General features: G+C 38.0%; 1 protein-coding gene and 1 pseudogene across 6 annotated transcripts in view; one reads left to right on the top strand and one right to left on the bottom strand.

Moving 5' to 3' along the window:
* LOC104652606 (AP-3 complex subunit mu-2 pseudogene) overlaps positions 1-6,939 on the bottom strand; it is a 30,435-nt pseudogene extending 23,496 nt beyond the window's left edge.
* The window catches only part of PIP5K1B (phosphatidylinositol-4-phosphate 5-kinase type 1 beta), a 488,372-nt gene that overhangs the window by 276,297 nt on the left and 197,753 nt on the right, over positions 1-14,322 (top strand). For all 6 annotated transcript variants that reach the window (XM_074394717.1, XM_010346143.3, XM_074394718.1 and 3 more), the window contains 2 exons: positions 5,301-5,384; positions 10,430-10,498. In XM_074394717.1, the coding sequence (XP_074250818.1) occupies positions 10,430-10,498 (69 nt within the window). In that variant the 5' untranslated portion in view covers positions 5,301-5,384. The remainder of the gene's footprint in view (positions 1-5,300; positions 5,385-10,429; positions 10,499-14,322) is intronic.

Below are 14,322 nucleotides of genomic sequence, written 5' to 3'. Positions count from 1 at the left end.
CATTAAAAAAATACCATGCCTCTTTATAAGTGCACTGGAAGAAGAACTATAATACTTCCTATCTTCCCAGCAAAACTATTCACCAGGCTGACATTTTCCTAAGCATAGCTCGCTAGGTTTTCATGAATCCATATAAATTTTCACACATTTGTTTTTGTTCCAGCAAAAGATTTAAGAGGGGCTTATGAACATAGGTGGAAGGAGCAATGAGAAAGTCCATTGGTAATCCTTTAATTAACATTCTAAACCTCAGGCTACTTCCTGGCAAATTCTTAAAATGCGAGACTCATATCTCTGAGTACACCCATGAAAATTTAACTGCCTTTCATGCTGCTGGGTCTTTTTGTAAGCAAGCCAACAGGGTGCCTAGCCTTTTTCCCACTCTCTACCTCTCAACCTTATGTCCCCAGCACCGTGCAACTCAGTCACTAGAGGTGGCTGCCCCAGGAAGGCCGTGGCCTAGGCTAGAGTGGATGCCTGCAGAGGCATGCGGTAAGGCAGCCTTCCCTCTTTACAGGACGATCTGGGTAGCTCATCTCCATGTCTACACAGCAGGCCAAGGGAAAAATGTCTGGGCAGTGAAGATAGTGTATAGTCATTTTGCTTTTTTAGTTGAAAAAACGTATTTTTAATGATTTAAAATTAGGTAACTGAGCAAACCAGCAGAGAAATAATGAGTAAAAATAAGTACAGTAACAATAAATGTAATTATTAGTAAACAAAATGTTATTATAGGCATTGCTTTTATTTCCTGACCAACACAGTTCTAGAACGTGTAAGGCAAAAAAAGAAATAGACATACAGGAGAACATGACAAAACTATAATTAGGGAATTTTGATATAATTATTTCATAATTTGGTCGGGCATGGTGGCCATGCCTGTAATCCCAGAACTTTGGGAGGTAGAAGCAGGTAGACCGCTTGAGCTCAAGAGTTTGAGACAAGCCTGGGCAATACAGTGTGAGACCCATCTCTACAAAAAAAGTTAAAAATTAGTCAGGTGTGGTTGCATGCACCTGTAATCCCCGCTACTCAGGGGGCTGAGGTGGGAGGATTGCTCGAGCCAGGGTGGTGGAGGTTACAGTGAGCCGCAATCACACTGCTTCACTCCAGCCTGAGCAACAGAGCCAGACCCTGTCTCCAAAAAAATTAATAATAATAACTTTCCTAATTTGACAAAGTAGACAAATGATGATACTGGTTGGTATTCGTATTTAGTGTTTATACCCTATAAACACAGAATCTGCATTGTTCTCTTGTGTCTATAGAACATTTACAAAAATCTGTTTCTATGGCCATAGGAAAAACCTAAATGAATTTTAGGGGAAAGGTATTTTACTCATCCCCTTTTCTATCCCACTGTGATAAAAAAAAAAAAAAAAAGAAAAATTGACAGTGAAATAATAAGTAAAATGTAAATACTTGAAATTAAGAAGCCTTCATATAGATGATTCCTAGATCAAATTGAAAATAAGATATAAAGTGACAAATTTTCTGGAAGTAAAGAGAACATTTCACATCCAAACTTAAGAAGAAATTGCTAATGCATTTAGGAATACTTTATAGCCTAAATGCTTTTGGTACTATTAAAAAAAAAAAGAATGATAAACTAAGTATTATCTAAGAAATGTTTTTAAAAAACGAAAGAAGGTATTAATGGCAAAAGCTAAAATTGATATAGTTGGCCACAAAACAATTAAAAGGGGAATCTGACTAATGACAATATATATATGCAATATAAAGAATGTACATAATCACATGCAACATTAGGAATGAAGAAAAAAATTACCCAGATCCCAAAAGGATTAAAATAATTCGATAAGACAATGTTATGTTCAGGTTTATGGTAATAAATTTTGAAGTCTAGAGGAAATTGATGTTTTTCTAATAAATTATAAATTACCAAAAATGTGATTCAAAAAAAGGTTATAAATCCCAAGAGACGAATACTACACAGAAAAAACTTGAGTGCATGTAAAGAAAGCCTTCCAATTATATGAAAAGTGTAAATTCCTTCATACCAAAACCTGATAAAGAAGGCCATAACAGTTGTTCAAGATCACTCATGAAAATATGCTTTTAAAAAGGTTAAGAAATCAAATCAAAGTTAAAATTTATTCTAGAAATATGACTTTTTAAATTGTGTATTTTTATATTTCTAGAAATAAAATGATTTATATTTCTAGAAATATAGTGATTTATATTTCACTCTAAAAGAGTGATAAATGAAAATAGCCAGGAGTGAATTTAGTAAGATGTAAGACAAAAAAAAAAAAAAATTGTAGTAAAAGACATAAACTAACGTTTGAAGAAGTATAGTGCTATACTACCTTTTCAAATGAGAAAACTTATGGTCCTAAAGATAAAAATTCTTCTAAAATTACTATATACAATCCCAGTGAGAATCCCAACTTGGAAGGTAAAAGTGTTGTCAGATCAACCTGATTTTTTTTTTTTTTTTTTTTTTTGAGGCCGAGTTTCACTTTTGTTGCCCAGGCTGGAGTGTATAGCCCAGTCTCGGCTCATTGTAACCTTTGTCTCCCGGGTTCAAGCGATTCTCCTGCCTCAGCCTCCAGAATAGCTGGGATTACAGGCACCTACCACCACACACAGCTAGTTTTTGTATTTTTTGTAGAGACAGGGTTTCACCATGTTGGCTAGGCTGGCCTCAAACTCCTGACCTCAGGTGATTTGCCTGTATCAGCCTCCCAAAGTGCTGGGATTACAGGCATAAGCCACCACATCTGGCCCAATCAACATGTTTTTAAAGGCTACATAAAAACATAAATGCAAGAAAATTTCCGAACTTGAAGGAAAAACTGTGGGGAAGTTGTGCCAGCAGGCATCAAGGCATCCTATTATGTGACTGCATGTAAGACAATATGACATTAGCTTAGGAATCCACAAGTCAGTGTTTGGAACAGAGTAGATGCAGTTACTAAATCAATGTATATAGGAAAACTTAATGTACGCTAAAGGTGGTTTGTCTTTCCAGTATGGAAAAGATTATAAAGTAAATGATTTAGGGAAATTAGCTGTCCATCTGGGGCAACATTCCATTTGGATTAGATTCCATTTGAAGTAAGATCTAATATTAAGATGGACCCATAAATGTATTAAGAGAAAATGTACACCAAAGGTGGGAGAATACATGTATAACATCAGGTTAGGGGGAGCTCTCTTTCATAATCCATCATCCAAAAAGGAAGAATTGCAAGATAGGAAATTTATAATCCATAAAGGAATAGTTGGCAAATTTGATTGTGTAAAACTTTAAAATGTCTATAATGGCAAGACATGCCAAAAGAATAATAATACTTCCAACCTCTAGGACAGAGCTAATGTTTAATATATGAAGAAGTCTCACAAGCTGATTATGAAAGAAAGATAAAACAGTCCGGCATAAAAATAGTTAAAAGGTGTGAACTGGAATTGTAAATCACCATTAAACCTGTGAAAAGAATCAGCCCCATTAGCAGGGAGAGAAGGCGAGTTAAAACCACTGAGATGCCCATCAGGTGAGCAAACACTTTTAAAGACGGCCAAACCCACTGCTGATCAGTGTGTCAATAAAGCAGGCACTCTCATGCACGGTTGGGCTGAGTGCTTCAACTTTTGCATGGAAAGAAATGTAGCAGTAGTCACTAAAATAGTTAACATGCTTATCATGTTTGGCCCCGCAGTTATTCCACTTCTAGGATTCTTTCCCACAAAAATAAAAGTACTAGAACATTAAAGATGTTTGAATAAGGCTGTTTATTCCTGCTCTGGTTAAGATAGCTAAATCTGGAAAACAGTCTGAATGTTCATCCACAGAGGAGTGATTGGTAAACAATGGTTATGTCTGTCTTGTGAATATATGCAGTTATTTTTAAATGAGGTAGATAAACAGATTTGAAAAACTAAATATATTGATAAGAGCAAGTTGCAGAAATAAATACGTGTGTGAAAAAGTATACGGAAGATTTTTTTTTTTTTTTTTTTTTTTTTTTTTTTTTTTGAGACGGAGTTTCGCTCTTGTTACCCAGGCTGGAGTGCAATGGCGCGATCTCGGCTCACCGCAACCTCCGCCTCCTGGGTTCAGGCAATTCTCCTGCCTCAGCCTCCTGAGTAGCTGGGATTACAGGCATGCGCCACCATGTCCAGCTCATTTTTTTGTATTTTTAGTAGAGACGGGGTTTCACCATGTTGACCAGGATGGTCTCGATTTCTTGACCTCGTGATCCACCCGCCTCGGCCTCCCAAAGTGCTGGGATTACAGGCTAGAGCCACCGCGCCCGGCCTAAAGAAGATTTTTAAAGGCTGTACGACAGACTGTTCATACTGGCTATCTCGGGGTGGGGGAGATAAGAGTAAGATCTAATTCTTTTTGTTTGTTTGTTTGTTTTTAAGAGACAAGAGTCTCACTATGTTGCCCAGGCTGGTCTCGAATTCCTAGCCTCAAGCAGCCCTCCTACCTTGGCCTCCCAAAGTGCTAGGAATACAGGCAGGAGCCACCAAGCTCAGCCTAATTCACTTTTACTTTATTCCTCTCTACATTTTAAAATTGATTACAATTAGCTAGTATCTCTTCTATATAAAACATAATTATAGCACAAGAGGTTTTTTTTGAATTATTCTTTGAAGTTGTGTCATCTAATCAATCCTTATGGAAATCACAGGTGATTTATCATGGGGCTAATGTTGAAAAATTGTCCACATGTCACATGGTGTGTCCTCTATGAAGATCCATGGGAGAAATTTTCACTCCAGCTTGAATCTCCAGATATCTGTGGTTCATTTCAGCTTTTATCTTTTGCTCATTGTGCATCTGGTAACTGATTATGTTTTCCTTTCCTCTGGCAACCAGGAATCTCAGAGTCAAGTTGTAGACTGTGTAGCAGGCATCTCCAGACTGCGGCCCCCTGAGGCCATTTATCCGCCCCCCCCCCCCCCCCCCACCGCCGCACTTCAGGAAGGGGCACCTCTTTCTTTGGTGGTCAGTGAGAGGAGCACAGTATGTGGCGGCCCTCCAATGGTCTGAGGGACAGTGAACTGGCCCCATGTGTAAAAAGTTTGGGGACGCCTGCTGTATAGTTTATTTAACACCCAGACCAGACCCTGTGGCTTATGTTCTATGCATAGCCCTTGCTGATGGAATCATCTTGTTCCCCACATTTATTTTCCCTCACCCACATTCATTCCTTTGTTTTAATTTTAACTGCTTATATTGTATGTATCCCTATTGCTACTTCTGATCTTTTTTGGGAGATGTGGTAGGGATATGAATAAATAATGACCAGAAATTTCTATTTTAACAGAAACCTGGGAAAGAAAACGTCTCAACAATGAGTAGGCCACCCATCACTACCAACAACAGATGACTTGCCATTTCATTTACAAAGGTAAGGAAATACAGCCTATATTTTTAACTAATTCTGATCAAATCAGTATAGAGCCCTTATCTTGTTTACTATAAATTTATTTACAAATATTCTGAAACATGTATCTAGGTCATAACCTTTAACTTTGACAACAAATTTGAAACAAACAGCAACAAGAAATTTTATGAATTTTGGTATGCCAAAAGTGTTAAAAAAAAAAAAAATAAAACAAAACAAGATATGGTCTGTCTTACTAACTACTATGTGTGGTTAAATTTTTAAATAGTATTTTTCTCGTTTTTAAGTGTAGCAGTGCTCACTGTAGAATACTTGGAGAACCGAGCAGAATATAAAAAGGAAAACCTAAAGCTCTCATAATCCCATCTGTAGATAATCACCAGAACTTCTGAGAATGCCTTTCCTCCTTCCTTTTATGTGTATATGGAAAATATGTATGATTATAACTTCAAAAAAAACTTTGAGATGAGGTCTTAGTGTGTCTCCCAGGTGAAATTCATATAACGTAAAATTAGCCATTTTTAAATGAACAATTCCGTGTTCATTTTTAGTACAATTTAGTACATTTATAATGTTACACAGCCATTACCTCTATGCAGTTCCAAAACATCTGTATCACCTCAAAAGGAAACTTGATCTAGTCAGCCCTTGGTATCTGCAGGTGATTGATTCCAGGACCTGTGGATACCAACATATACTCAAGTCCCTTATCTAAAATGACATAGTATTTGCTTTTGTTTTTCTTTTTGAGACAGAGTCTCCCTCTGCTACCCAGGCTGGAGTGCAGTGGTGTGCTCATGGCTCACTGCAGCCTCAAACTCCTGGGCTCAAGTAATCCTTCTGCCTCAGCCTCCTGTATAGCTGGGACTACAAGTACAAGCATTGTACCTGGCTAATTTTTTATTTTTTATAAAGATGGGGTCTTACTGTTTTTCCCCATCTGGTCCCATACTACTGGCCTCAAGCAATCATCCCATCCCAGCTTCCCAAAGTGCTGTGATTACAGGTGTAAGCTACCATGCGCAGCCTGATTATCTAATGTTTTTTGTTGTTGTTGTTGTTGTTTGTTTGTTTTTGTTTTTTTTTTTTTGAGTTTCGCTCTTGTTACCCAGGCTGGAGTGCAATGGCACGATCTCGGCTCACCGCAACCTCCACCTCCTGGGTTCAAGCAATTCTCCTGCCTCAGCCTCCTGAGTAGCTGGGATTACAGGCACAAGCCACCATGCCCAGCTAATTTTTTGTATTTTTAGTAGAGACGGGGTTTCACCATGTTGACCAGGATGGTCTCGACCTCGTGATCCACCCGCCTCGGCCTCCCAAAGTGCTGGGATTACAGGCTTGAGCCACTGCACCTAGCCTATCTAATGTTTTTTAAAACAATGTTTTTAATTCGTACTTACCTTGGCTTCATTAGGTTAGCTACGCAGAAGCATAACAAGTCTAGGAAGAAACAGTACTCATTGCTGTGACCCTTGTAACAGCCCTCTGCAGTTTCCCAGTACATCCCCAGGCATCTTATTTGTTCCTGCCACATGGCCTCTCTGACTTCAGTGTCCATGGTTAATAGGTTCACGTGACCTTTGTGAAACATCACTCTACAGGAAAAACAACCAACCAAACCACCCTTGAATTCAGATGATAGTTCATGGCCTTCATTTGTCATTATTATATGTTTTGTGCTCTTAAAAGGATTTTTTTTTTTTTGAGACGGAGTCTCGCTCTGTTGCCCAGGTTGGAATGCAGTGGCGGAATCTCAGCTCACTGCAATTCTACCTCCAGAGTTCAAGTGATTCTCCTGCCTCAGCCTCCCAAGTAGCTGGGACTACAAGCGTGTGCCACCACACCTGGGTAATTTTTGTATTTTTAGTAGAGATGGGGTTTTTCCATGTTGGTCAGGCTGGTCTTGAACTCCTGACTTTGTGATTCACCCGCCTTGGCCTCCCAAAGTTCTGGGATTACAGGCGTGAGCCACCGTGCCCAGCCCAGGGATTGTTTTAGAAAAAAACCAGAAGTTTACCTGTTTTTTTCCTCCTCTTCCCTACTGTCAAGTCAGAGGTGATTCACAAAGTAATAAAAAATAATTTAAGACCATCTCATCCTCCATCCTTCATTCATGCCCATTAGTTAACCTTTTATTAAGGTGGTTTTTTAAAGCACCCTTCAGAGTTACTCTTGTAGTTTTTGGTTTTAAAGACTGCAAAGTCTTAAAAGTGAAATTACTGGAATGGCATTCTAATTTAGGGAGGTCTTCATTCTGTTGGCTCTGTTAAACGGTTGAAGGCCTGTATTTTACCCTGAGCCATATATATAAAGCATTTTATTTCTTCTGGCATTTTTACTCAAAACTTATTGAAATATTATTATGAACAGACTAGAAAAATGAATTATTCTTTAAGTCAATTTAAGCAGATACAACATGAAAAACAATAGTTTGTGAAACATCTGTCCTTGAAGATTCTATTCTAATATGGACTGATTAAGTAGACACAAATAGAATTGCAAAATTATGTAAGAGGGTGGTTTAATTGGTGGGCAGTACTAGATCTAGTCAGGCTGGCTAACCGTGATACTCGCATTTATTTTCCTGGATGGTTAGTAGTCATATCACGCTCATGGCAGTGTAGGTAAACTCAGTCACTTGGTTCCAAAGCAGAGAAATGTTTGATGAACTCCTAGCTTTAGTGTATGCTGTGTTTATTAAAAGCCCAGAATTTAAAGCATGCTTCAAAGGCTTAAAAGAAAGTCAGAAGTTTTACCCTTCCTTGATGTATTAAATGTTCTTCTTGCAATTTAAGGTAAGACCCTTAAATATAGTGGTTCCCTGATTATGAAGTTATCCTTGTTTACCACAGAAGTAACATAACTGGCTTTAAAAATTCAGATGAATTATAGGTTACATGTGAAAATCTTATTAGGAAGAGAGAGAAACACATCTGAATATCAGATCTCCCAGTGAAAGCATATTTTATCTTAAGGCATTAGAAGAAGTCACAAAGATATGCAATAGTTTTAAGTGTGTAAAAACGTAGAACTTCTCTATATCATAATTATGAAACAAGTTAAAAGGCACACAGTAAGTAGACTGGGCACAGTGGCTCACACCTATAATCCCAACACGTGGGGAGGCCAAGGTGGGAGGTTTGCTTGAGCTCAGGAGTTCAAGACCAGCCTGAGCAACTTGGCAAAACCCTGTCTCTACCAAAATAATTACAAAAAAATTAGACAGGCATGGTGATGTATGCTTGTAGTCACAGCTACTTGGGAAGCTGCGGTGGGAGGATTGTCTGAGCCTGGCAGGTTGAGGCTGTAGTGAGCCGTGATTGCACCACTGTACTCCAGCCTGAGTGACAGAGCAAGACCCTATCTCAAAAACAAAACAAAATAAAACAAAAAGCACACAGTAACACAGAATAATATTAATAATATACTTGGGAAGCAATTAAAAACCTTAAAACATAAAAATCAATAAGCAAACCATTAATATTAATAACCATAATAGGGAAAATTTAATAATGGAAACATTAAAACCTCCATAGATAAATTGACAAAACAATGGAAAACTCAAAGGAAGAAATACAAGGAACTAAAAATGATGCGAAAACAATGTTAACCTTCACTAGTAATTTTCATAGATGCAAATTAAAACCAGGAAATGATTTCCTTTACCTGTCAGATTAGCAAAGCAGTTTAAGGTGATAACAATCATTACTGAATGTGTAATGAAACAAGCACCCACTCACTGCTGATAGCAGTGTGAATGAGTATATTCTTCTCGAAATAAAGTTACCAATATGTAGTAAAAGCTTTACATTTTTTAATATCCTCGTATGCCCTAGCAGTTCCACGAATCTAGTCCAAGAAAACATTGAAGCTAGATAAAGATATAAGCGTAAAATATTTATTGTACTATTTGCAGGAATAAAACTCTTTGAACTGCCTCAACTGTCCTTCAATATGAGCGTTGACTAAAGTATTAACACACAGTGGTGTTCACACAGTGGTGTATCTTGTAACTAGAAAAAATTATTCTTACAATTATATTTTTGTAATCAAATGGGAAAATATTTATTACATAAATGTTCAGTGAAAAATACTGGTAAGATATTATTACAAGTTTTTACATATGAAAATGCACAGAATAAAAGGTAGAAATAAATAGACAAAATGTGAATAGTGAAGTTGCCCAAGGGTAGTAGAATTGAGTAATTTTTTTGTTCTGACTCATTTTTTGGTAATTCCCAGATATTTTTACAGTGAGCATTTATAACCTGAAGAAAAGTTTTTAAAAGGCTATGTAAAGCCAGGCAAGGTAGCTCACGCCTGTAATCCCAGCACTTTGGGAGGCTGAGGTGGGCGTATCACGAGGTCGGGAGTTCAAGACCAGCCTGACGAACATGGTGAAACCCCGTCGCTACTAAAAAACAAGAATTATCTGGGCATGGTGGCACATGCCTGTAATCCCAGCTACTTGGGAGGCCGAGGCAGAAGAATCGCTTGAACCCAGGATATAGAGGTTGCAGTGAGCCAAGATTGCGCCACTGCATTCCAACCTGGGTGACACAGACTCTGTCTCAAAAAAAAAAGGCTATGTAGCCTGCGCACAGTGGTTCATGCCTATAATCTCAGTTACTCAAGAGGCTGAGGTGGGAAGATTGCTTGAGCCTAAGAGTTTGAGGCTGCAGTGAGCCCTGATCACACCACTGCATTCCAATTCCAGCCTGGGTGACCGAGTAAAACCCCGTCTCTGAGAAAAAAAAAAAAAAAAAAAGGCTTCGTAGAAAGAACCTTATACACATCCACTTGCTTTCATAGAGCATACGGAATAAAGTATGTTATGAAAATGTTTTAGATTTAGTTTTGAAAGATTGAGGAATGCAAATTTCTTTTTTAGTGTTCTGAAATTTTTCTTTCTTCCTTTCTTAGAAGCAACAGCAATAGCAATAACAAAAACATACTTAACTAAAATAGATCCTTTGGTTAGCAATATTATTCATATATTTTATTTCAGAGTAGCATTCAAGTTCAAATGGCAGTATGTTTCTATTTAGATGTCGTCCGCTGCTGAAAATGGAGAGGCAGCACCCGGAAAACAAAATGAAGAAAAAACCTATAAAAAGGTGAGTGTGCATTTTGTTTTCTTCAACACAGAAAGAGGAACACTGTTTTGCTGGCTGGAATGTGTATATTATCAAAAGCCTTTCTTTCTCCAAAACAGTTTTAAGTTACTTAGTTTCCAGTTGCTGCTATAATTAATTACTGCAAATTTAGTGACTTAAACAGCATGCATGCTTTATCTTAGAGTTCACTAGGTCAGAAGCCTGACATGGGTTTCTCTGGGCTGAGATCCACGTATCTGCAGAGCTGCATTCCTTCCTGGATGCTCCAGGGAGGAGTCCACTTCCTTGTGTTTTCCGGCTTCTACAGGCTCCCTGAATGCCCCGTGTCATGGCTCTCTGCCATCTTCAAAGCCAGCAATGGCCGGTGGACTCTCCTAGACTGTATCACTCTGCTACTTTAAAGGGCTTATGTGATTGCACCGAGCCCTGCTAGGCTCACAGCAACATGGAAAAATATTAAGAATGAATATTCTTTATCTAAAAGGTCAGCTGATTAGCATTGTTAATTTACTCTGCAACTTGAATTCATTTTTGCCTTATAAAGAGGCATATTCACAGGTCCCGAGGATTAGGGCGTGAGCATCTCTGTGGGTCACTTCACGTTACCATAATATAGAATATTGAGGGAAGATAGTTGTTTGCAGATGTTTCTTATTCCTAAGAAGAAGGCTCCTGAGGGCATGCAATGTTCTGTGTATAATATATAAACCCTTTAATGACTCAGCACTTTCCACCAACGTTTGAAACATTTCCTATCTTTGTATTTAAGAATTTTTAAAATGTGAGATGCTCCTCTTCTCTGCCTTTTTTTTTTTTATTTTTTTTTTTTGAGACAGAGTCTCACTCCGTCACCAGGTGCTAGGCTGGAGTGCAGTGGCTTGTCCTCGGCTCACTGCAATCTCTGCCTCCTGGGTTCAAGCAATTCTCCTGTCTCAGCCTCCCGAGTAGCTGGGACTACAGGCGTACGCCACAACGCCCAGCTAATTTTTTTGTATTTTTAGTAGAGATGGGGTTTCACTATGTTGGCAAGGATGGTCTTGATCTCTTGACTGCGTGATCCACTCGCCTCGGGCTCCCAATTCTCTGCCTTTTCTAAGCTGCTCAGATTTTATGTCTTCAGCCCATTTCATAAAAACTCTTTTTGCAGACTTCCTGGTGTATCTTAACTTACCATTATTTGACTTTGATAAATTCTTGGCTCCCAGCTACCAAGCTAATGTTCAAACACATTACTTGGTAAAATACGTTCCCAAGCACCTCTACTCCTGATTATAAATTGACTATACGTTTTAGCTTTTCAATGTTCTCGCTCTTTTGCCCTCTTAAGAGTAGGAGGTTTGTGTATTGAACGTTTGTTATTTCTTAATTTTTCCCTTTTCCTTTTATACTTTGATGGATAGCCTGTAAGACATTTAGTCATAAAGTACATGAGTTATGTGCTCTGGCCACTTATTCAGGTCATGGAACTAGCATGATGTATTTTCTGTTTCATTTTCATGTGAGAGAGTATGCACTTTTTCCTGGTACATCTTTTTTATCTGATTTTTTCCACTCAGCCAAACCTTAAAATATAAACCAGAGAGGTTGTCATCCAAAGTGATGGTGTGCTTGGAAGAGAGTTGGGTAAAGATTCAAGAGCTCAGAAGTGTCGTGGTATATTTTATAAAATTTGTACATCTGGCCAAAGGCAACAATATGCTATTATTTCTTTTTAGACACAGGTGGAAAACCAAATTCTGTCTCATTTACCCAGGATTCTGTGTACATTAATTCAAGCATGAGTCCAACATAGAGATAATTAAATTGCTAGCCTGTTACTACTTCAAATCAGTTTCAGGCAATATTCTCAATCAGCATCAAGATCCACTGAAATTCTTGACTGAGTTCTGACCCACAGGAGATCCCTTGTGGCTGCGAAAGTTATAGAAAAAAATGTGACCATGACATCTTGGAGTCTGTTAAGTATACCCAAGAATTTATTTAGTGGACCATGTTTTCATTAATCAGTATAAGTAATTCTATGATTAATGCCTCTAGTAGGATATTTAACTTGGCAATGTTTTTTAGGTTGTAAAAACTAAAAATCAAACTCTATGGTAGCAGATAAATATGAGAAATAAGGAAAGACACAGGAAACCTAAGGGGACCAAATTTTTTTTTTAATGAACAATTTTTTTATGTGTAATAATATCAGAATCTTTTTAATGATTTCTGGTTTTAAAAGGTATAAGCAATGGAAGAGAAGGTACATAGCCTTTCCTAAAAAGCACCAAGAAGACCAGCACAGCACTTAGAACTTCAGCTCTTAATAAATATGGTACCGATAGGCACAGCAAGAAGAAGGAATCACTTAGAGAAAGTGTTGTTTTATTGACAGGTAAAAGCTCAGCTGAATTATTCAGTTTAATTCTCTGATCTTCAAACTGGAGGAGGTGTTAATAGTGGACTTAGAAGTTAGCTATTGCAAATGTATTTATCTCAGAGTTAAGAGAGGTAATAATAAGAGGCATATGAGGTATTGCAAATTTGTTTAGGTGCAGATGAAAGAACTTAAAGCTAGAATAGGGAAACCTCTGAATGTGAGCTTTAAACAAATTGGAGAATGGGAAAATTGCCAGAAAACAGGACATAAGCAAATATTATTCCTATTTTCAAAAATGAGGAAGAGTATGTTCTGGAAACCAGATTATGAGTCATTGTTCTCCAGGATAATTTAAGCATTATTATTAAACATATGGTTTATACATATTTAGAGAAGAAACTTATCTTTTACAAACCTGGAGAAGTTCATAAAGATGTAGTTTATGATGGGGAGGAAGGCAGCAAATCACACTGCCACGTGTGTAGCTATGCAACAATCTTGCATGTTCTTCACGTGTACCCCAAAACCTAAAATGCAATTGAAAAAAAGATGTAGGAAACTGCATTTCCTACTTTGAGAGAGTCATTAAATTACTCATAAAGAGTATGTTTAAATTTAATGAATCTTGATTTAAAGCAATCTAAAAGTTTTGCTAGTCTCCTTTCAGACAAGGTAGGTAAGTATGGGTTAAATATTATGTTTAGTGTGCTTGTATCTGGTTGGACTAATGATTTCGAGAACTGGCAATTTTGCTCCCTATTCACTCAGTCTTTACCAGCATGATGCATGAGTTAATCCTGGGTAGCTTAACATTTTCACCCATGACCTTAGTGAAAGCATAAAAGCAGTGCTTTGCAAATGCAAATAACCAAAAACTGTAAATGATAGCAAACAGACTACATGTGTGTTGTTGAGGCCAGCATGCATCTTATCCCTTTACAAATACCTTAAGTTAAAGTTCTTCCAGTCCCAAAGCCCTGACCAGAAGGTATGGACCGATTTAATAAGGAGCTTTGATGACCCACTGTGTTTTTGCCTTGACTGAATCAAGTTCATGGATCTCAGGTTAAGGCTCCTGATCCTCTATGTGCGGAGTAAGAAACATGCCACTGGAGTAACTTTTTAAGTAACTTACAGTGGAGTGGGAGAGGCAAGACATGAAAACGATTTTAGAACACAGTAGTCCATAATGAGAAGTTCAAAAGAGAAGAGACCAATACTGGTAAAATGAAACAGCAGGTTTAGGCTTTCTGTATCCAGCCCCAGATTTACTGGGCAGCTGCCAGCAACATTCATTGTCATGAGTGCTATGATTTCCACGTTATTAGGGAACACTCAGTGTTCATGGGACAACTTTGTACTCTGTGTCTCAGCTATTTGCATGTGATTATTGAGGCTGGCTGTCTTTTGTCTTGCAGTTGGCCATTTCCTCATCAATTCTCAGTTCTTGGCAAGCCCAGGA

The sequence above is a fragment of the Saimiri boliviensis genome, chromosome 2, assembly GCF_048565385.1.
Source record: "Saimiri boliviensis isolate mSaiBol1 chromosome 2, mSaiBol1.pri, whole genome shotgun sequence".
Taxonomy (NCBI): Eukaryota; Metazoa; Chordata; class Mammalia; order Primates; family Cebidae; genus Saimiri; species Saimiri boliviensis.
The sequence above is the reverse complement of the archived record's forward strand: the minus strand, read 5'-3'. Positions and strand labels throughout refer to the sequence as shown.